The 22,840-nt window shown below is 54.0% G+C and overlaps 1 protein-coding gene across 1 annotated transcript; it reads left to right on the top strand.

Annotated features, from left to right (window-relative positions):
- Window positions 1–26: 26 nt before the first annotated feature.
- Window positions 27–22,382, top strand: LOC121658069 (proton-coupled amino acid transporter 1-like). The gene is made up of 11 exons (XM_042014478.1): window positions 27–107; window positions 3,425–3,572; window positions 4,282–4,372; window positions 4,971–5,059; window positions 5,290–5,385; window positions 6,106–6,190; window positions 8,270–8,488; window positions 8,722–8,820; window positions 10,253–10,419; window positions 16,676–16,845; window positions 19,628–22,382. Exons 2-11 carry the CDS (start codon window positions 3,430–3,432, stop codon window positions 19,894–19,896), a joined length of 1,428 nt encoding a protein of 475 aa, XP_041870412.1. The 5' UTR covers window positions 27–107; window positions 3,425–3,429; the 3' UTR covers window positions 19,897–22,382.
- The last annotated feature ends 458 nt before the right edge of the window (window positions 22,383–22,840 follow it).

The raw sequence follows: 22,840 nt of genomic DNA, 5'->3' as shown, positions 1-22,840 counted from the left end.
CAGCGCCCCCCGCGCGCAGGCGCCGCGCTCAGCTGAGCGGGGGTCACGTGACGGCGCGGCCGAGCGAGCGGGCCCGGCGGGGCCGGGCGGTGCGGGGCGGCGGAGAGGTGCGGGACGGGCACCGGGACAAGGACCGGGGCGCGACAGCGACCGGGGGGCTGCGGGTGGGGGCTGCCAGCCGCCTGTCAGCCGCCTGTCAGCCGCCTGCCAGCCCGCGGCGTGCCCAGGGATGCGGGGGGCGCGGTGGCCGCCGTGGATGCGCGGGGTTCCGGCAGTGCCGGCGTCCCGCGTGGGTGCTCGGGGCAGCCTGGGCGCGCTGACGGGACTCGGGGTTCCAGGGCATCGGTGGCAGCCCTTGGGCATGGGTGGGTGCTCCAGGTCTGGGGGTCCTGGCCGCTGACATGGGTGCTGGGGGTCCCCGGGGGTGCTGGAGGCTGACATGGGTGTTCCGGGGAGTGCTGGCGATGCCCTGCATGAGGGCTGGCACCTCGTGAGTGTCCTCTCGGAGTGTCCTGGCATGCCGTGCAGTGTAGGGGGCACAGCCCCCCGTGTGAGGTGCTGGTGAGGATGCTGTGAGGCACTGGCGGGGTGCAGGGAGTCCCACACTCTGCGGGCTTCAGCTGTGCTGCTCTGTGGGGATGCAAGGAGAGCTGGGCAGCTCAGCCTGGCTGGGGTGGGAGCTGTGGAGACTGGTGGGGTTTGTGCCCAGCAGCCTCCCTGTGGGGAGAAGCTGGGTTGTGGGGACCAGGCTGTGCTGTGAAACGTTGGAAGGGTGAATCTGGGGGGTCTCTGGAGCTGTGGGAGCACTGGGTAGCACAGGGTCAAGAGGACTGATGCTGTGACTGGGGGGGTGTCGGGCTGGCATTGGCATGGTGGCCTGGGGAATGGGCTTGTCTGTGACCTCTGTGCAGGCAGGGCAGGGGGATCTGGCAGTGCTGGCTCTCCTTTGTGTCATGCTGAGCTGGGTGACAAGCAGTGCTTTGGAAATTAAGGATTGAACATGCATGATGGGAACCAGCAGTGAGTTTTGCTCACTTTTGCAGAAGATTTCCTGATCTGCACACAACTCCAGCTCAGCTGGGGAGAGCTGTCAGGGTCAGCAGCAAATCACATCTTGCTTTTGACTTCTGGCATGGGGCTGTCACTGTAAGGGACAGAGTGCTGTCACTACCCCCCAGCTTTCCTAATAGGATGAAATTGCTCTTGTGTGTAGGTGGCAAAACGCGCACATGAAAGTGGCCAAGGACTTGGGTTTGAAGTGGAAACCAAATGTGGATGTTCCTGTCTTTGCTGTTTTCAATGACAAGGAAGTGGCGAAGTGGCATAGTGGGGTTTTGCTTTGGTTTGAAGTGTTTGTTGTGTGGATGAGACATGTTTTGCAGCTTTTCTCATTGGTTGTGGGAGAGCAGAGTGCTCGCTCCCTGCTGCCGCGCAACCTTTAATCCAGACACAAGGCAGGCAAGTCAAGATGAATGCATTTCCCTGGCTCTTCAAAGCAGAAAGCAGACGGGCCTGCTTGAAGGGGAAAAAAAATCCGCAGGGAGCGATCAGGCAGAGTGATGTCACCATGTTGTATTTAACTGCAAGACATTGCTGTGGGTACTTTGGATGCTGTGCAGGCCATCTTTGGGAAGGGTACCCATGCCCGACCCAGCCCTGGACCCCCTCTGCCCACTCTCCTTGCCCTCTGCCAGCTCATGGTGCTTGGCAGAGCCTCCTAGGTCCTTCTCTTGCCCCTTGGGCCGGTCACCGATGACAAATAGCTTCTAACGCTTTCCTTGTGTAAACTCTTGCTGCCGTTCTTCCCGCTCCCTGCCTCGCTGGATCGCCCTGCCTGCGGCGGAGCTGGTTCAGGACATGATTACATGTCCTGGCTGCCAGGGAGGAGGCTGGGCAGGAGTGATGCATGTGCTGCCTTCGGCTCTGGAGTGTCTGCCTGCCAGCATCACTGCTGCTCCAGAGCCTGCTATTCCATGGGACACACTGCTGCTTCCTGCTGCTGCTGTTGCCTGGTGCTGCAGGAAATACAGCACTGCTGTTGTGGTCTGGATAACTGCTCCAGAGCAGCTGGGATCTGGAGCATCCAGAGCAGAGGAAAAACCCTTGCTCCCTGCTACCCTTCTGATCACCAGGCTGGACCCTCCCAGTGGTTGCAGCTCTTGGCTTGTTTTCTATGTAGCAGCCAGGTTTGCAGAGTGGTGTTCTGGGGAATGCCTGGGTGCTCTGGGGGTGAAGCAGCACCCGAGTGGCCTGGGATGAGCATTCCCTGCACAGCCAGATGTGTTGGTCTGTGCTGAGGCTGCATCTGGTGGGTGCTCGCGTGACTCAGTGGGTGCACGAGGAGCTCTGGCAGGAAACGAGATAGTTTTTTGCAGTAGTGACATTTCTCTGCTGCTTCCTCTTGCTCCCAGTTCTCCACCAGTGCTGGGGAGTGAGATGAGGAGCACCAGGACTGCTGGGGCAGGGATGGTGCATGACAGCCCGGAGGAGCCGTGGGGCAGGGATTGGGTCGCCAATCTGTGGCACAAGAGCTTTGCACATAATTTCCCTGCCTCTGGTGCTCCTTCCCAGTGGGTGTTTGGGATGCTGGGTGTGGCATGTGTGGGAATTGAACCAGCTGACTGTTTTCCAGATAAAGGCATGAGGTGTGTATCCTTGTTGAGGCTTGTACTGGTGCTCCTGGCTTGCTGGACACTGCTAGAGTTTCTGCTGGAGCAAGAGCTCCAGGCTGTGCAGGTGCCTCATCCTGGGAAGCCCCTTGGTCCCATAGGCACCTCCGTGGCTGTGAAACCTTTAGGGCAGGTGTTTTGCTGTCAGCACATGGTCTCCTCTTTGATGGGAGTATAATAAATTTTTGTAAAAATTCTCTTTAATAAAAAGTCTTCAGTAAGGGAAAAAAAAAGAGAAGTTAGGAAACTTTCCCTTCCCTGGCAAGAGCAAGCTGTTCCCTTGCAGCACACTGTGTGCGAGTTAAAAGCAGTTACACTTTCCTGGCCCATCCAGTTGACAGCCCTAGTCCTGAGTGCCAGAGCTGGGGACACAGTGCCAGCATGTCCCCTCCTGCCCCACTGCCTGTGGTGTCACACTCACCACCCTTAGAGCAGGGGTACACAGCTCCCTTGTTTGACATGAAGTGGGTCACTTCCAGGCTCTGCCTGCAGGATCCTGACCCCGTTCTGGCTGGGTGTGCCCAAAACATGGGCATGAGCCTGAAGGAAGAGCCAGTGGGAATGTGCCATGCACCTTTGACCTTAGGACATGCCAACTTCGTGATTGCTTGGGCAGGAGCATGTGACTGTATAAAAGCCCTGGAGGAGACCTTGCTCTGGCAGTGCGAGCCGGTCTCTCTGCACAATGACTGACCCCAAGGAGCCTGAGAATGGGGCTGTTGAGCTGGGCACCCCTAATGCTGCTGCCCCCACAGGGACCATGTCCACCCGGCGCCTCCGCAGTGAGGACTACAATGACTACAGCTCCACAGACGTCACGCCGGAGGGGAGCCCTCCCGAGGGCATGAATGGCTTTGCCCACCCTGAGTCCTACCAGCGCTTTGGGGAGACCAACGGGACAACGTGAGTGATGCTTCCCTCTTTCCTGGGCTGGCCCGGCACCAGGGAGGGTGGAGGAGGTCATGGTGGCTCCCTGCTGGCTTTGCTGGACGATGCTGGAGCCGTGGTTTTATAGGGAGTTCTCCTGGGGGTGATGAAGGCAGGGCTGTGGTCCTGCATCTGTGGCGTGCTGGCACCAAGCAAGCAGCTGCCCCAGTGTTGCTCTTTGCTCTCTGGTGAAGCTGGGCTTGCTGGCAGTGGGCAGTGATTGGTGCTTTTCCCAGTATTCCCCTGCTTCAGCTTGGTTTGATGGGGAGCTGTGGCAAGCAAACAGCATGCCCATATTCTGAAGATAGGTGGGCATGTTGCAGCCATGTTTTGGGGGTTTCCTTGTGCCCAGGTGTGCAGAGGATGCTGTCTTTTCCTGACAGAGACGGATCCCTTCAGCTCAGAGACTTCCTTGTGCAGCTCCTTGGTGTTGGGCTGTGCTTATACTGGGTTTTGCCATGAAGTTGGTTTTGCAAATGCCCACCCGAAATCTGTTTGTTCAGTCTTTGTCTTCACACCTAGCTCAGTCCCAGCTGGCTGAGCTGGCTTCAGGGTACAGGATTATGACGTCCATGTGCATTCCTGCTGCAGTTCAGAGCTGCTGTGGACCCTCAACAGGATAAGCTGTGTATGGTCTGGGTGTGGGCTCCTGCTGACAGTCACCTCTGCATCTGCTTTCCCTCAGTTGGTACCAGACCCTGATCCATCTGCTGAAGGGGAATATCGGGACGGGGCTGCTGGGGCTGCCCCTGGCTGTGAAGAATGCCGGCATCCTGGTAAGGCAGCTCAGCCCTGCTGTGCTGGAGCTTGTGGGGCAGAGTGACCCCGGGGCACTGGGCAGCTCACATGGCCAGTGTTGGGGCTGTTGGGGTGTGAGTCCCTGCCCAGATGCCTCTCAGCGTTTGGTGACTTTCACATGTTTGCACCACAAGCTCTGTGGCTTTGTTTTGCTGCTGAGACTGTTCCTGCTGCTCCTGCATTGTTGCTGCCTGGTGTGAAGGAGTTCAGTGTGTGAGCTGCACCTGTGGTTTCCTCTGCTGGGGTCAGGCAGGACGCTGTGTCCAGGCCATGACCTCTTCATCATCTGCATAATAGGCATGTGCAAGATAGTTTGGAAAACAATTCTGGAAGTGCTTTGCTATGCCCAAACTGCCCCAACCTGCTTCTTTTCCATCATTCCTGCCAAGCTCGTGGCTCTGTCAGGTTCCTTGGTCCTGGGGGGGCTGGTTCCTGGGAGCTGCACCAGAGCTCTGGTTCAGCCTCCAGAGGTGTTTGCACTCACCCAGCCCGTGGAGTTCTGTCTGGAAGTAGAAGGTACTGTGCAGCTCTGCCTTTGGCCGTCAGAGTGCAGCCTTCCCCCTCTCTTCCCTGCAGCTGGGTCCTCTGAGCCTGCTGGTGATGGGAGTCGTGGCTGTGCACTGCATGGGCATCCTGGTGAAATGTGCCCATCACTTCTGCAACAGGTAAGGAGCAACTCCCCTTCTCAGCCCTGCAGCTCCTACAGTTCTTCCCTCTTGCCCAAAAAGCCCTGGGGTTTTTCTAAAGCCCCTCAGCAGCAAGTTGCCCATGTCAAAGCCTCAGTTGGGAACTGCTCTTCTTTCTCACAGGAACTGTTTTCCTTTTAATGTCACTATTTGCATTGGGAACTAGCAGACAGGGCTGATCTGATGACCCTTCTCTCTTCTCTGGACAGGTTCCAGAAGCAGTTTCTAGACTATGGAGGTGCCGTGATGTACGGGCTGGAGGCAAGCCCCAGTGCCTGCCTGAGGACACATGCCGTCTGGGGAAGGTACTGCTCCCCTGCCCCAGGCAGGGACTTGTCTTTGAGCCCAGCATGTGCTACAGCTGGGACAGAAGAGCCTCTGGTCACTGAGCTGTGTCAGCAGATTAGCACAAGTGACATAAAATGCTATTTGGCTCACCTGCCCTGAGTGCTCAGTGTCCCCCAGAGGTAATGCTGAGGTCTTTGATCCAGTACTGTCCCCAGCCAGATGTGACTTATACTAAAGGAGTGGGATAACTCGGTCTCCACAGCATAACAAAGGGATGAATAGGGTCTTGCAGTGCTGGCCCATCTTGCTAGACATGGAACACATCCAGTGGCTGCTCCCTGCCCTGTGAGTGTCCCACGTTACATCACACAGATCATTGCACATCAGGGGATGGGAACATTCCCCTGTTCCTGTGTCCAGGGAGTGTTGTTTTCAGCTCTGACAATTCAGCAGCAGACTGGAGATGCTAAACCTAAAAAGGAGACTTTTCTCTTGAGGGTGGTCCTGACCCTGTGGAAGTGATGGGGAGACTGGAGAGCTTGAGATCTGTGAGGTTGGGTGGAGAAAAGGTCCTCTCTCCTTATCACAGAGAAGTGAGCTGGGTGTGCTCTGACCTGTACACCCCAACCTTGTGGAGAGCAGCATCTCTGCGCTGTGCAAGTGCAACCCAAAGCAACCCAAGTGCGCTCTTACTTCTGTATGATCTGTCTGACAAATGGTCTTCTTTTGCTTTCCAGGCGTATAGTGGGACTTTTCCTGATCATCACTCAGTTGGGTTTCTGCTGCGTGTACTTTGTCTTTCTGGCGGACAATCTGAAGCAGGTTGGACTTACACCTCCTTCATGAGCAGGGGGGAGGTGAGAGGGTGTGAAGGTGCTTGGGTTGTTCTTAGTTCCTGTGTCCTGTGCCCTGTTCTTCACCAAAGGTCTGGTTTCTGTCGGATATGCTGCTCAGAAAAGTACCACTCCTCTGCCCAGATACTTTGGAGGATCGATTTTCCTGTTCAAATAGAGCAGGTTTTCCTGAGAATCTCTGTGATTTTGCAGAGGTGCTGGAGCTGTCTGTGTTGCCTAGGAGAAGTGGGGCCATTCCTAGTGAGGGAACAACAGGAAAGGGGTGAAATCAGAGGGACTGTGCCTTTTCTGTCCTGTCCCGCTCAGTTAATTGGTTTATTGCTGTCGATGGTAATGTGTGAGTCCCAGGACCTGCTGTGAACCTCTCTTCTCCCTTCCTTGGATCTGTTTGCATTCCAGTTTCTTTCCTCATCCTGTGGCTCTGGAGCTTAATTACATCTTTAGAGAAGGAGTTTCTTCCTGCCAGGCCTCAGGAGGAAATAAACAGAAACCCTGAACCTCTTGGCTGGCTCCTGTTCTGTAAGAAACTGGGAATAATGAGTCCCCATTCCCAGCCTCTGCCAGCTCAGTGCCTTGCAGGCACTGCTCAGCTTTTTTCCCCATGTGCTCCTGCTCTGCTCTTGCAGCAGTGGTCTGGTCACTACCACCATGGCTGTGCCCTTCCCTGATGGCCATCAATTTCAGAGGGGCTTCTGGGGGAGCAAGGGGGAGTCCTGCCAGTGTGAGCCTCTTCCTCTGCTCCTGGAGCAGCAGCTGAGGAGATTCCCATTGTGGGGTGGCAGAAGGAGTAAATGGGTTGACACTGGTGATCTGATGCCACCAGCCCTGAGAGCAGGAGGCAGCAGGGTGTGTGCAGGGACCAGGCTGCTGCTGGCTCCCACCCCTGGGAACAGCCCCCTGCTCCACTTCAAGGTGGGCTTCTTTCTCCTCAGCCCCTCACAGCAAAGACTGAAGGCTGCCTCAAGCCTCAAGGGAAATTTGCAAAAACCTGCAAATCCACACCATTTTTTTAGGCCACAGGTGGGAAACCCCTTGGCTTTAGTTTTGGAATTTTTTTGGGTGGGGAGAGGGGAGTGTTGCTTGGTTTTTTTTGTGGTGAGGAACAGCGTGTTAGGTGGGGAGTCATGGTGCAGGTGGTACCTTGGGCGAGGTGCCACTGTGTTGGGCAGGGCTTTGGTTTGGAAAACGGCTTTGGAGCAAGCCATGAAGAGGCAGGGCAGGCTGGGGCTTGAGTAGCACTGTCCCCATGGGTGTGTGGCCCTGCTCTGCCCTCTCCCACAGAGGATGCTGGTTTACACAGAGTTCTTCAGCCTCTCCTCTGGGGCAGGACTTGCTCTGGAGCAGGTTAAATAAGTTTTCAGGTCGCTCTTTGCTGCAGTGACTGGACACGACCTGAACCAGCTTAGTCATGGTTGTATTGGTGATTCAGTGAGCCCATGCTCTTGGGAGGGATGGCTCAGCCGCCTGGTTCCTGGTTCCTGAGCTATCTCTAGAAGTGAGCACATGGCCTGGAGTGCCTTTGGAATGAAAGACCCAAGGAAAGAATGATTTGTCATGAAGAAAGTGAACTTGGAGGCCAGCAGTAGTTTCCAGATGTCCTTGCACGTGAACGGGCGCTGACTGACTGAAGGACTGTGTGACTTAGATAACAACTTGGTGCAACAAGAGGAAAAGGCCCTTTGAAAATAGTACTTAGTGCCTATTTCCTCTCTGCTCAATTGGCCTTAGGGGCTGTGCAAATATGCATCCTGTGCTCTCTGCCCCCTCTGGGCCTGGCTGCTGAGTCCTCCTGCTTGGTAAACATGGGGTCGGGCAGGATTTGCTGTCTTGGCTCAGGTGCCATAGCCAGTCCCACCTCTGCCCCCTGCAAGATAACAGGGATTTGCTTCAGAACTATCTGAAAACATGTGTTGGTATGATTTTAATCAGCTAGCTGTGTTTGAAGTGAGCTCTTGGGGTGCTCTGACCCACCTGGAATGGGCTGCTAAGATCTGTGGCTTTTAGGCCTGTGAGATGGGGTTCACCAGGGCTTTCTGTGCTTCCCCAGGTTGTGTCTGCTGCAAACGGGACCACCAATGACTGCAGCTCGAACAGGACAGTGGTGATGACCCCCACCATGGACTCCCGGTTGTACATGCTTTCCCTCCTGCCTTTCGTGGTGCTGCTCACGTTCATCCAGAACCTCAAGGTCCTGTCCATCTGCTCCATGCTGGCCAATGTGGCCATGCTTGTCAGCCTTGTTGTGATCTACCAGTACATTGTCAGGGTAGGTGTGCACGATTCCCCCTTCTCATTTCTGTGCTGTCCCGTGTTCTTGCAGGTGGAGGGAGCTCGGGGTGTTTGGATGCTGTGGGGTGCTGCTTGCTCCTGTGGGCATGATGGTTCTTTCTGCCCTGCAGGGCTTTCCCTGCACCGTGGGGCTTTGACAGGGAGTGATGGGAACAGGCCAGGTCTTCCCCATCCTCCCTGTGTCTGAACTCTGCATGGGCTTTTTTCCAGGACATTCCTGATCCCAGAAACCTGCCTCTAGCAGCAGCCTGGAAGACCTACCCTCTGTTCTTTGGCACTGCGATCTTTGCTTTTGAAGGCATTGGCGTGGTAAGTCTGGGTGTGGGGCAGTGGGACTGCTGCACAGGAGGCTCAGCCCTGCTCAGACTTGCTGCAGCACCTGCTCTGCTTTGCAGCTGCATTCGCAGCTGAACTTCTCAGACAATAGCCCAAATTCTGGATGATGCTGTTAGCTTTAGCTCCAGGCTATCTCCTGGGTCAAACTCTGGTGCTTCCATCTGAGGCTGGAGGAACACGTGCTCCAAACCTCAGGAGGTTGGTTGCTGCTTTAAAGGTGGCTTTATGTGGCAGTAGATTGAGAATCACACCAGCCTCTGCCTTGGGCTCTGCTGGCTGGCCTGCAGATCAGGAATTGTCCTGAGTCTTGTTACCAGGCTGGATCCTGAAGTTGCCTAAATGAGAGGCCAAAAAGTCTGGCATGAAAAGATGTGATCCGTTCCTTCCCACCCTGCTGCGGAGGCACCGAGATCTCCCTTCGGCAGCCGCGTGGCCCCAGCCTGCCCATGCAAATGGGCCTCTCATGCAAGATGCTGTAAATAGACCAACTGTATCCATGAAAAAAGCTGGCTGGGTGGGTGGAGAGCTTAATGATTCCCTAAGATGTTGTGGGTTGTTTCCGGGAGCTCCCTTCAAAGGAGGAAAAAATGTTTTCATCTCTTAATATAAGCTGGCTGTGTAAACATGGGGCTGGAGAAGGCCAAATCCATTACAGGAGGAGTGTTTACTGAATGCTATGCCCTGGGCAGAGGGTTCTTGCCAGCACTGAGGCACAAATGCTCTCTTCCTTGCATGACTTGGAGGTGAAGAAGCAAATAAAAGTTATTCCTGTCCTACCTCCTCACCAGATCTGGCACTGTGTCTCTTCTTGAAATCAACACCACCCAAGGACAGTTATAAAAATGTTTGCTGAGGGCCTATATTTAGTGTTAGCATTATAGAGGTCAGAGACTTACCTCTGTCCTTCCTCTTTTTATTGTCCTGCCTGGTTGAAATCTGTCCAGACAAACTTGATAGCAGAGGAGAGTGTCTTGGTCTTTCCAGGATTTGCTGGGGAAAATAGGACAGTGTAAAATAATGGGCATGGCTGTGCTGTTTTGGAGTGCAGAGTGTAATGCACCCAAGGTATTGGGTGGTTGGTATTGCCCCAAGACCCAGCACTGGGCACAGCTCCTGCCAAGGGCAGGGAGCAGGTCCCATTCTTAAGGCAAGCTCATGGGTGACCTGCTGGAGACTTCCTGTGCTGAGCCTGAAGGTCTCCAATGGGAGCACAGAAACTTGATCTCCAGTACAGTTTTTTTCCAGCTGGATTTTCCAGGCTCCATGTGTGACTATCCCATCCCCTGGCATGGTGGGATGTGCTTGGCCATGGGGCTGCCCCTCCAGCTTTTTGGGCCTGAGGAGTATAGAGGAATGGGCAACCTGCTGCTCTGTCATCTTCCTCCTCCTCCTCGTCTTCTCCCAGGTGCTGCCTCTGGAAAACAAGATGAAGAACCCCCGGCAGTTCCCAGTCATCCTCTATGTGGGGATGACCACTGTCACCATCCTGTACATCAGCCTGAGCGTCCTGGGGTACCTGCGCTTCGGGGCAGACATTCAGGCCAGCATAACACTCAACCTGCCCAACTGCTGGTGAGTCCCTGTGGGGAGTTGAAGGACTGGGGGGTCCCAGACAGGGAGGTGGGAGAGGGGGTGGCAGGGGACTCCTTGAGAGAACTAATCTGGGTGAGCATGAAGATAGCCATATTTGCCAAACTTCAAGGAGTGAGACTAGGGTTGTCTGATGTATAGGCTGGAAGAGGCTCGTTGCTGTGGTGTCTGAGCCTGGTCTTGGAGCTCAGGCTGCTTCATTGGGGTCCCTGATGGTCCCTGCCTGGGTTGGTGCAACTCCTGCCTTTTTCTTGGAGCCTTGTGGCATCTTTTTGGCTCTCAGCAGTGCTCTCGCTGGCAGATGTTGAAGACAACCCCCGTGCAGCCATACCAGAACATCACTGAATTGTGCGAAACCTGCTTCTCTTCCTCAAATGTAGCACATGAAAAACAAATCCAAAGCTGGGAGCTCCCAGAGGGAGTGAGATGTGACGTCTCCATGTGTAGGTTGTGCTCCTTGTTTGCAGCTCTGGAGCTCAAACTCCCACTTCTTGGATCCACATTGTGCCTGGATGTGGCTCATTTCGAGCCAATGCTTTGCCTGTGAGCACTGGTGCCATGAGGATACCCCTTCCTTCCATGGGGGCTGAGCTCTGCAGCAGCCTCCCAGACCTGTCTGTCCTCTGGGATCTGGTGAAGCCTCTTGAGATGCTCCAGTTGCTGTCTGGAGCCCTGTGGCCTGACCCCATGCCTGCCTGCTTGGAGGTGTTGTTGCTCCTCTTGCCAGGGCTGGTGGCTGCTGCAGCAGCTGCCTAAGCTGTGTGCTGCTCTGTCCTGGGGGATGGGTGTCATGGCTCCGTATTCATCCCACAGGAGAAATGCAAGCAGTTCTCTTTGATGGTCTCTGCTGGCTTGAAATCCTGCAAGAGACCAGAGTGAGAACTGGAGCTGGGCGTGCCTGTCCTCCTCCCCTGCCCATCCTCTCTGCTGTTAGTAGCACCCAGCACCATGCAGTGTGACTCACTGTCTCACTGTTGGAGTAAATTTGGGCAGGACTCAAGTTTTGAGTCACTGGGGCTTCCACATGCTGCCCTTGTAGAGCTGCACAGCTGGGCCTCTGGAGACAGCAAAGATTTGATGAAAATAGAGCCTGGTTTTGCTTTAATTATTGCTGTGTGGGTTTCTTTTCAGTTTGAGTGCATGGATGTTCATTCATGCTGGGTCTGTGTAGTGACTGCTCTGCTGGATGTTGGTGTTGGTGTGGTAGAAGATCCTGCTGCTGCCGAGAGCCTTGTCTTGTCCCCTGCAGGGGCTTGGAGCTCTGCCAGGTCCCTGCTCTCAATGAGGAGGGATGGGGCTGGTGGAAAGATGTGCCTGTGTTGTAGGGAGGTCTCAATCCCACTGTGCCGAGCACAGGAGGTGTGATCTCTTCTGCTCAGTAAACTGAAGTACAGTGTGGAGGGGATGAGATGCTGCTACCTCTGAAGGTGGAAAGCAGGTCATTTCCAGGTTTGGGCTCTGCGTGCCACAGCCTGCAATGGCATCTGCTGACCTGAAATGCTGCAAAGGGGCTTCTGCAGGGAATCTCAGCTCTGTTTGCCCTGAAGAATGACATACCTTTAGAACAGGTCCTTAGAATGGGATTATTGTGACCTGCTAGGCTACAGAGAGAAGAGTGCAAATGCATGTTTCTAGGAGTATCCACACCTTCTGTCTTTTCTTAAAGTAAACTACTTTTCTGAAGGTAGCCATAGGGTTTTTTGGGTAGTGAGAAGAGAACAGCCCTTTGGAATCAGCACCTGGGGAAACCTGGGCATGTGGCAGGGCTCCTGCTGGCAGCTGCAGGGAAGGTGTGCTGTGGTCCTTGTCACTTGAGAGGGACACGCAGGACACCTTGATGTTTGTGCACGTCGCCTCTGGGCAGAGCATTCAGTGGATGTTGGACTTACCTCAAGTAAGGGCTGTGATAGTTGAGATAAAATCTTGACTACTGCTCCTGTGCATTAAACCACAGGTGTTGGGTAAAGACTTGCTCTTGAAATGAGTGTCTTGCCCATCCTGCCTCGCCCACAGGTTTTCTTTCTGGCAGTAAAAGGCTGGGCTGCAGGAGCTGGTCATAAAGGCTGTGGGTGAGAAGTCATGGGGTTTGCCTGCAACCTGGGAGACAAGGCAAGGATTGTGGTGGAGGTGCTGCAGCCTTCCTTGTCTGTAGCCATTGCCTGGAGGTCTCTGGAGCAGATTTGGTGAACATCTTGGGAATCGTTGAGTTATAGGGTGACTAAGGACTTTCCCAATTTCATTTCTCTGAAACCACAGCTTCCTCAAATGAGGAGTGTGTCAGTTCCCAGTGCCCAGGTCTAACCACAGTGTCCAAAATACTGTGCTGCTGTGCAGAAATCCTCCTTGCCTCCTCGGAAGGGTTGCCTCACTGCACCATCTGAAGGGTGAAGAAATGCTATAGTGAGGGGGAAGCTGTTGGGTTGCATGTGGCCGGTTGAAGGTAGGTAATGACAGAGCTTACGGTCCCAGGAGGGTATTTCACTTCTTGCAGCCTTTTGGGATTGCCTGGCATGGCAATCTGGATTGAAGCAGGCGTTGCTGCGGTTGGCAGAGTGCCTCTCCAAGGCCCTGCATGGGCCCCTGTTTTCTGTGGATCAAGGGTAATGCTTGAATTCTTCCTCTTCTTGGAATTTAAAATGCCCTTTGATCTTGTTGTCCTGGTTCCTGACCTGTGCAGGACAGGTACACAGCCTTCTGTATTTTTTTTTTTTAATAACAGCTATTAATCATGGATTGCCCTGGAGCACTTCATGGTTTTTATAGAATCACTTGCTTGGGAATACAGTGATAAGATATGCCAGTCAGTGGCTCAAGGCTCCTGTGCACACGTGTGGCTGCATGGGTGCACTCTGGACTCTGGAGATAACTTTGTGTTCAGTTTGCCTGTGGAACCTCAGGGTGATTTAGGTTAGAGAGGACACCATGCGATCACTGGGTCCTCTCACCTGCTCATAGCAGGGCCAGCTTAAATGTTGAATATTGGTAAGGACAGTGGTTCCCAACCAATCCAGGCTCTTCTTCTGGCCCTTAATCATCCTTTGGAGATGCAGCTCTGTCCTACTGCACCTGGTTCTTCTGCTGTGATGCTCCAAGAAGAGCCTGTTACTCTCTCCTCCATGCCCTCCTGTTAGGCAGCTGAAGACATTAATAACATCCCCTTCTAACCTTTTCATCATGCTGAATGAGCCCAGAGCTCATTTTGTAAATCATGCTCCAGCCCCAACCATCTTAGTAGCCTGCACTCAACTTGCTCTGGTAGGTGTAGTGGATTGGTCCAAAATACTCATTACTATTTACCTTCTGTGAGATAAGAATTAGGAGAAAAGCAAAGCAGGCACCAAACTTGAAAGAATATAAAGAAGTTTATTAACAGACCTAAAAGAGGGAAAAAGGAAAAATAAAATCATACCACAGCTTCAGAACTCCTCTTCTCCCCCCACCTTTCTCCCTTCTCCCACTGACAATGTAAAAAGACAACCCTTGAGATGTTCAGTCTGTTTATCACTTCCATAACAACCTTGTTCAGTCCATTTAGGAAGAGGAGTCTCTCTTGCCCATGCTATGAAAACATTATCACAACGAGACAGCCGCCCGGGTTGGTTCTCTGCTCGCATGTGAGTCCCTTCCCCCAACTTGCAGCTTTTCCCACAACTGCTTTCGAGGGTCCAATCTTGAATTACTGGGGTACAGTTTTAAGGTTGAGCTGTTCAGAAACAAAAGTTCTCTTCACCCATCTCTGGGAGCATTTCATCTCTAAGAACAGAGGCCCTTCTCCTTCCCTGGGAGCAAAGGGTCTTCCTCATCTTCATCGTTAGGACTATCTCTGGGAGCATCTCTAGGAACTGAGGTTTTCTCCTTTTCCATTTGGAGCAAAAGTCCTCATCACTTCCATCTCTCCCTGTTCAAACTTCTCATCAAATTACAGCTGCTTCAGCATCTGCCTATCTCAGCGCAGGTGCTTTTGCTCACAAGTACAAGTTGAACGCTCCACCCCCCCATGCCTTCATGAGATTACAACGGGTACTCTGATATATCATAGCTTTACAACAGAATTTCAGCTTTAAGCATCTCCTCTTTCTCCTCCCTCAGGTTTTCAGCTCTTCACAGCACTAAAAGGGTTAATCTCACCCAGGCCTTGCAGCTGGAATTTCTCTTATTGCTGTTGCTCACATGATCTTTGCTGGACAGCGGTGCAGCTTTCGGCTGAATCTTGGCCGCACTGGAGAGGGGGAGCTGGGCCGCTCTGGCTGCCCACAGCAGGGCTGTGGGGGGGTTCTGCAGGTGGAACAGGGCCCATTGGCTCCAGGATGGCCGTGGCCCAGCCTGGCCTGGCCCGAGCAGGGCCTGGGCTGAGCCCACCAACCCCCACACGGGGACCTGCAGCCACCTGTGCCAGCATCAGAAACGAGAGAGAGCTGTGCCCGGAGTTTGTCTATTCTTAAGTGTGGACCACAGAGGCGGTCACGATTTTAAAAGGCTCAAAGAATTGTCCATATTCAAACTGGCCAGCTGATAGGTTCTGTCAGGTCACAGAGGAGCTGTAAGTACCCCTTTGCAAGGACATCACTTCCGAGACTATGCTTTGCTAACCCATCACATAGGTCAGTGTCCTGTCGTGGGAGTATCAGTACTGGACACAATACTCAAGATGCACAAGCCCTAAACAAGAAAGTAATCCCATAATCCCTATCCTTAACCTCCTGGCTATGCTTTTGCTAAGAGCCTGATTTGTGATTGACCTTAGTCACTGCAGGGTCCTGCCACTGGCTCGTGTTCAGTCTGCCGCCCACCAAGAGCCCCAGGTCCTGTTCTCCTGGCCCCACCCCTTCCCATGCATGGGATTTTGTTTTTGCACTTGAGCTTTGCCTATGGCATCATGTTGTTGCTCCAAGCTGTGTCAGCCATTTCCTCCAATTTGATCTTGCTTGGAATTTTCTGAGAATGTGTTCTGGGTCACTGAAAACTCATCCAGGTCACTGATGAGGATATTTCCATGATTGCCCCTTGGCAAATCCCTGCTGGCACTCCCTACTGTTCAGTATGTGCCTGGAAATGGAAGCCAGGAGAATTTAACCCATACTCTTCTGGGGATTGAGGTGAGGCTGATTAGCCTGTAGCTTCCCTCATCCTTCTTGAAGGTGGATATTATTCTCCTCCTGAGGCAGCAGGACCTCTTCTGAGCACCCTGCTCTTTTGAAGATGATAAGGTGGCTTCAGGCTGCTGTTGGCCACAGCCTTGAATACATCTGGTCTGGTCCCATAGACTTGTGTAACATTCCATTCACTTAGGTGATCCCTAACTCTGTGGGAAATGTTTGATTCTGCCATAATCTGCCACTAGTGTTCAAAGTTGTCTTGCATGGGAATGCTTGGATTTCTCTGATTTGAGGCTGTCGTAGCAGATGGATGCTGAGACACAGCGTACAGAAGGGCACAGGCCCAAAAAAGGTAGAGGGAAGGCAGGAGCCAGATACATTCCTCAGCTTGGATTCACCCCATATTTACCCAAGTGGTATGGCCAGGACCCACGTTTCCTGCTTGGTTAGCATGTCTTGAGTTGGGGAAGGGTTAGGACCATATGTGAGGTAACCAGATGTTACTTCTCTTTTGGAGAGGCTTTTTCTGCTGCTGGGAAGCTGAGGGCAGAGGTGGGGCTGGGAGGTGCCTTGTGGTCACCTGTGACTGGCTCTCTCCTGCAGCCACACTGTATTGCTGCAGGATCTGGGACATGGTGAGATCTGACTTGGGGTGAGCCCGAGGTGCTGTTTGCAGCCTTCTGCACTCTGCCTTCCTTCTGCTCAGCCCAAACTGCTCTTTTAACTGTCTTCCCCCCAAACATGTATTATGCAGCATTCCAAAAATAGCTGGTCTTTTTTGTTTGATGGAGGAGGCTGAGTTGCCTGTTCATGTTGCTTTGCTTTTGGAACATTGTGATATTCACTTTGCATGGAAGCCCAGAGTTATCCCAGCAATGCCATCCTCTTCCCCCTCCTCAGAAGCCAAGCAGTAGCTGGAATGTGTAATCATGGCTGCAGCTGATACGTGTCTTTGCTATCTCTTGCTCAAGAGAGGTCTTTGTGAATTAAATGCATCACCCCTAATTTTCTAAGAGAGTGCTCAGGAGCGGAGACCACTGACTCACAGAAGTCTTTGCAGAGCATTCTCCTTCTGCTTTCTGCTGTTGATGTTGCAGGGGCTGGAGCAAGAGCCTGTCTCACTGTGTCCTTGTCTTTTGCAGGCTGTACCAAGCTGTCAAGCTGCTCTTCTCCTTTGGGATTTTCTTCACCTATGCCGTGCAGTTCTACGTGCCTGCCGAGATCATCATCCCTCCCCTCGTGGCCCGGGTGTCGGAGCGCTGGGGCTGGCTGGTCAACCTGCTCCTCAGGATGGCCCTGGTCTGTGTGACCTGTGAGTACAAACCACCTTGTCTGACTTCCCTATAATGCTGTGGCACCTCCTTCCCACTGAGCCTTCACCGCTCGCCCCAGCACCTCTGGCCCTGCTGCTCAAGCCCTCACAGCTGGCAGTCCCTGGGCCTGGCTAATGCAAGCCAGCAGGTCAAGGTGGCCTCCAAGGAGCAGCAGCCGTGGTCCTCTGCCCCCTCTGTATGGGACCAGTCTGCTCAGTGGAGGAGTAGTAAACTGCATTGTTTAGAAGTGGCAGATCCCCATGGAGCCTCAGGCCTGGGATTCTCCTGATGGCAATTCTGTGAGACATTGAGTCCCACCAGGGTTTGCATGAAACAGCCAGCACAGGATTCAGTGCCAGGGCAGCCCAGAGCAGAGGCTGTTTTCCGTAGGCAGTGTGCAGCCAGGCTCCTCGTGCCTGTGTGATGGGGACACGACTGCAGAGGAGTCACTGACCGTGAGGGATGGGGTGTTCTTGTGCCCATGCACTCATTGCAGCATGGAGCACAGCAGGAGACAACTGACAGGGGTAGGTGACCCAGAACCAGAGCCCTGGCATGCTGCAGTGCAGAGTGTGCAGGGCAGGTGTGCCTGGAGCAGCCCCACAGGGTCCCTTCCCTTCATGGTGTGTGGTGCCTGCAGTGAGGTTCTGGTGGAACAGGCTCCTGGCTCAAGCCTGGTGGACCTTTGGGAAAGGTGTGGAGCAAATTAGGTGGTATCTGATTTTGGCTGGCTTTGATTCCTGAGGACTAAATGCTTGCTGTTGTCAGCAGAGCTGAGACGCTTGACTGAGCTCCCCGGCGTCCCCTGCTGAAATGGAGCTTTGCTCCATGGCTTGATGCTGCTGATGCACCAGAGCTGAGCATCAGGGACCTGGCCACGCGTCCCAGCTGGCTTTGGTTTGGGTTTGAGAGGAGCATGGTGCTCACTCAGGGGTGGTGGAGCAGGCTGGGAGCAGGGTGCTGCTGTTTCTGGGCTCTCACTAATGATGGGCCAGAAGCGCTGCATTAACAGAGGTGGGCAAGGCCCATCTCCTCTGTGCTGAGTTCCTGAAGCCTTCATGTCCTCAGAGGGTGCAGGGATGAAATCCTGCCATGCTGGGCAATGTGCTCTGGCCACCCTGGTGCTGTAGGTGGACTGGGAGCCTGCTTGTGGGGTTGGGGCCTCTCCTGGAGGGTATTGGGCTGTGCCAAGCTAGGGAAGTGAAGGTTTGGAGAGATGGGATGGCTTTAGGCATCATCAGTGGCTGTATTCTCCTATTTGGGAGTAGGGAGGCAGCAGAGGTGTTGGGGGAAGGATGCTGGTTCCTTTGTACCTCCTCCCCTCACCCTTCCATGTAAGGGATCTCTGTGGCTGCTGCTGAGGATAAAAGCAATTAGGGGGGTTGCATGAATATTCATTGGATGACTGTGTGGCCGAACAACAAGCCCCCACCAGAGCTTTAGCTCCAAAGAGAGGATGCAATCTGGTGTATGGGTGTCTTTCAAGCTTAGACTTCAAAACCAGCACACATAAAACCCTTTGAATTAATACCTGCAGAAATCAGACTGTTTCCCCGGAGGCTGAGGACTGCAGCTGGTGCTTCAAATCTCTTATTTTAGAGGGGAGTTAATAATTTTGTTTACTTTTGAGTCCAAAGAGCAGTGTGGGGTGGGCTGAGGATGCTGTTGGAGGGGAGCTGCTCTGCTCTCCACACAGGCTGCTGGAGCAGGGATGCTGCTTGCAGCTGGTACCTGGCAGAGCACTCCTTCGGCTCTGTGCAGGGCTGAGCACCAGGATAAACTGGCACAGGACCTTTGTTGCTGTTTCCCTTGGTGAAGGGATGGTTTATCTCTAGGCTTATCCAGATGACAGCAGTGCTGCAGTGGTGGCACAGTCAGTCTCCCAAGCCTTCCTTCTCCTGCAGTTCCATGGGTGATCTTTGGCTCAGGGAGGCTCCAGCAGCCTCTCTTGCCTGTAGCTGATAGCCAGGGAGAGAACAAATCCCTCCAGTAAGGAGCCCTGAGATGTCCCTTCTCCACAGAGAAGGGACCTGCCGTGGTTCTAGGTGTCTCCTGTTTCCAAGCAGAGCTTTCAAAGCAATAAACCAATTTATTTCTCTTGGTCACTGGTTAAGCACTGGAGCTTAGCACTGCTTTGCTTGCAGAGGGTTCTCTTGTGTTGTGCAGAGCTCTGGTGACATCCCTCTGTCCTCCCCTGGCGCCGTGCAGGAGGAGGGGGAGCAGGAATATCCCGGAGCTTGCACTGCTAAACTCAAGCTGTCAGGAGTCTCCCAAGGGGATTTTCCTTGGCTGCAGTTTTCACCTAACAAATGTTCTCCCTCGGGCTGTGCCGTGGGCGTGCTGCTGCTGGAGCAGCTCTAAACACATGCAAACCACACGGATTGATTTGGGTTGGGGGGAGATGCCTTTTTCTTCCCGTCTCCTGCTTTTATGGGGTTTCTGAGGCTTCATGGCTCCCCAGGTGTGGGGAGCAGGAGTGCTGGCTCGCACAGGGGCGGTCGGGAAGGCTGGCAGCCAGCGGCACCCATCCTACTCAGCCCTGGAGCTCGCTCTGGTGGTGCCCAGGGCGACAGAAAGGCTTGTTAATTCAAACAGCTTAATTGCTTCTTCGGGAGGAGCTGCCGGAAAAACATGCAGCCTTGTCTTCTGTCAGGGAGGCGGGCAGAGGTGTGACTCAGCCAGCGGCATCCCTGGGTGGGGTTTTGCTTGCTTGGACACAGGGAGTAGCGTCCTGCAGTCTGGGACGTGGCAGCACTGATGTCGTGTCCGTTCCTTCTCCAGGCGTGCTGGCCATCCTCATCCCGCGCCTGGACCTCGTCATCTCCCTGGTGGGCTCCGTCAGCAGCAGCGCCCTGGCTCTCATCTTCCCCCCACTGCTGGAGATTGCCACCTACTACTCCGAGGGCATGCACCCCCTCGTCATTGCCAAGGACATCGCCATCAGCCTCTTCGGCTTCGTGGGCTTCGTGGTGGGCACCTACGAGGCGCTGGTGGAGCTGGTGGCACCCGCGGCCACCGTGGTGAATGTCACCACTGTCCTGGTGCAGTGACAGTCCCCCCGCCCTGCCGGCCCTGCCGGCTGCCGAGCTGGGGGTGCACGGACACGGGGCACTGCTCTGCTGGGAACGCCCTCCCCTCTCCTCTTGGGAGGCATGGTGGGTTTGGTCTGGGAGAGGATGGGGCTGCCCGCTATCACGGCTGCCCGGCCGCAGCAGAATCCTGCCCTGGGCTGTGTCTGGAAGGTGGGATCCAGGCTGGGGCAGTGCCTTCCCTGGGGGCTCTTAGGGCAGGTGGTTGTAAATAGTCACTTTGAGAGGTGAGGAATCCCAGGGATGTAGATTTTATTATTTTTATTTTTTTAAATCCCCACCTTTCCATATTTCCCCTGTCCCTTCAGTCAGGGCAGGGAACAGGGACTACTCTTTTTTGTGCCAGTTTGATTTTTTTTTTTTTCCCTGAGCACTTTATTTTTACAGCAACAGACAAACCTCAGCTCAGGTTAAAGAGCATGGAGCTGCCTCCTCACCCCAGCCTTGTGGGGAGGGTGGGCAGAGCCTGAGGTGAGGAGCATCCCAGGGCCCACAGCTCTGGATCCCCAGCCATGAGCATTGGCTCCTGCAGTGCTCCAGCTCTGTTTCCAGCTACCTTGAGCAGGAAGTCTGAGCAGGCCCTGGAGCTGGGCACTGGGCACGGCACCTCCCTGACCTGGGAGGGTTTGCTGAGCCCTGGCCCACGCTTTCAGTAGTGACACTCATTTATCCCCATCCAGCGCACAACTCAGTGCTTGGCTTTCAGAAGCTTTATAGAACCCCAGGCGTTTGGGGAGCAAGCAGGCTCTGCCATAAGGAGGGGCTGAGCTGGTCCCCTTTGGGTGGGACAGGGTGTCCCCTGCGGTCACCACAAGCTGCCCACGTGCCACAAGAATACATCACCTTGTTTACAGTGCCTGAGCTGGCCCCGGCACGCTCCGCCTGCGTCTGCAGGCCGATACTGAATGTCAAATCACACACAAAAACTCCATGATATTTCTTTATTTAACCCTTTCTCTCCTGGTTCCACTTCCTCTGCATCCTCTGCCTCCACCCAGCTCCTCTCCTCCTGTAGGATGCAGCTCCCTAGCACTTCTCCCTGTGCTCCTGTTGCTTCTTTTGTCGTGGCTGGTGCATGCCTGGTGGGGACAGTCCCACGGCACTACTGCTTTCCTTCCTCTGAGAACCCAGCTTCCTCCCTAGAGAATTTCCTTGCCTTTCTGCTGGATTTCTACTTTTTTTAAGACAAGGGAGCAAATGCATCCTCCACAGGATAGGCCGAACTCCTGCCTACTGACACAGCATCTCCCAAATGCCATCTCTCTGTGGAGAGCCTTCATCCCTCATCCCACTGCAGCTGTGTCTCCCTGGGGGTGGGCAAAGGCTGCTGGTGGTGGGAAAGGAGGGTGAGTACAGCACCAGTGGGCTGCATTCCCGTCTTTGGTGGAGGCAGAGGTTTGTGGTTATTTTTGGTGTTTGATGGGGCTCTGGGAGGAGAGGGCTGTGTGGAGCAGTGTCCCTGCAGCCTGGCTGTCCCTCGGTGGTGCTTGTGTCTGCACTGTGTCCACTTTGCTGGCAGTTCTGGGTGCCCCATGCTGGTACGTGGCCAGGTGTGGGGTGGGTCTGTGTCACGTCACTGCCCCTTTCCAGCCCCTCGCCTGCTCCCTGCATCTCTTGGGGTTCACCTCATCTCCTCCAAGGCTGTGCTGGGGAAGGTTTTGGCATGACCAGCATTGCTTGGTCAGGAGCAGAGCAAAGCTTTAACTCAAATCCTCCCTCTGGAGGGCACCATGGGGATAGAGAGGAAGCACCCAGGGCTGGGAAGGGGCTCCAGGGCATGACACAGGCGGGAGAAGTGCAATATTCAGGTCCATCTCTGTGTACTGACCCCAGCGTGGCCCTTGGGGTTGGGTTTGAGTCAGAATTTCACCCTCACCAGAGGAGGGAGTGCTGTGACGAGCAAGGGATGTCTGATTGCTTCCTGTTGCCCTGCTAGTAGTGCACTCCAAGAAAGCTGGCCACATTTTAGGGACAGCTGTGTGCCAAGGCATGTCCCCAGCCTGGCACTGGGCATCAGTGGGTTTGCTGATCAGGCTCTTGGCATCCAAACTCACTTTGCAAGCAGCAGTGAAGACCTAGTTTCCAAGGGGACTGGGATATCACAGAAGCATTAAATGGGTTTTGCAGCTCTTCCCTTTTGTTGGGGTGAGCAGGGGTGTTTGAAGATGGGGTGCTGGTGGCACACATGGTGTGGGGCCTCTGCTGAGCCAGGGGGAGCTGGTGCAGGACCCGATGGACACGAAAACTTGACACTTGTATATTGTAGGCTGCTCAGTAACCAAGAAACTTGTCTGTGTAAATATAGCGATGGTCACGTCCATGTCTCGTGCCTATGGATATTGTCAGTGTACAGCACGGGTGCTGCCCAGTAGGAGGGCTGCTACTGCACCTGAATCATGTATCTTACTTTAATCAATAAATATGATCTATTTTTTATGTGTAAAGGCTTTGGGGTGTGAAGTGTGGGTTTCTCTTCCAAAAGAAGTGAGAGCAGGAGATGTGGAGCCCAGCAGGCAGCCAGGATCCCACCCTGTGCTGTTCCCACCCCCACCCACACAGCACACACGATTTTTCCTCCTAGTGAGGGTTTCAAATAAAAGTGTTCCAGCTTTGCTGCTCGGAAAAGTTAATTTTTCTTCCGACCTCATTTATGCAAGTAGGTTGTGGGCAGAGCTTATGGGTTTGTAGGGCTGGGCTTTTCTCTACCCCACCAAAGCTGTGCCTTGGTTTCTCATCTCCCTGTTTATGCCAAAAGTGGGGCTGCAGCTGAAAGAAGAGCCTGGCATGTGAAAAAAAGATGGGGGATGCTGAGCTGCTGCTGATCCGCCCAAGAGATCAAAGGAGCAAAAGTCATTCCGCACTAGGAGACTCTGCCAGCACTGCTGCAGCTCGCTTATCCTCTCTG

The sequence above is a fragment of the Corvus kubaryi genome, unplaced genomic scaffold (assembly GCF_017639235.1).
Source record: "Corvus kubaryi isolate FWS band 111438036 unplaced genomic scaffold, C.kubaryi_AGA036_p1.0 split2-37374, whole genome shotgun sequence".
Classification (NCBI taxonomy): Eukaryota; Metazoa; Chordata; class Aves; order Passeriformes; family Corvidae; genus Corvus; species Corvus kubaryi.
Note: the sequence above shows the minus strand (reverse complement) of the source record. Positions and strands in the feature narration are given on the sequence as shown.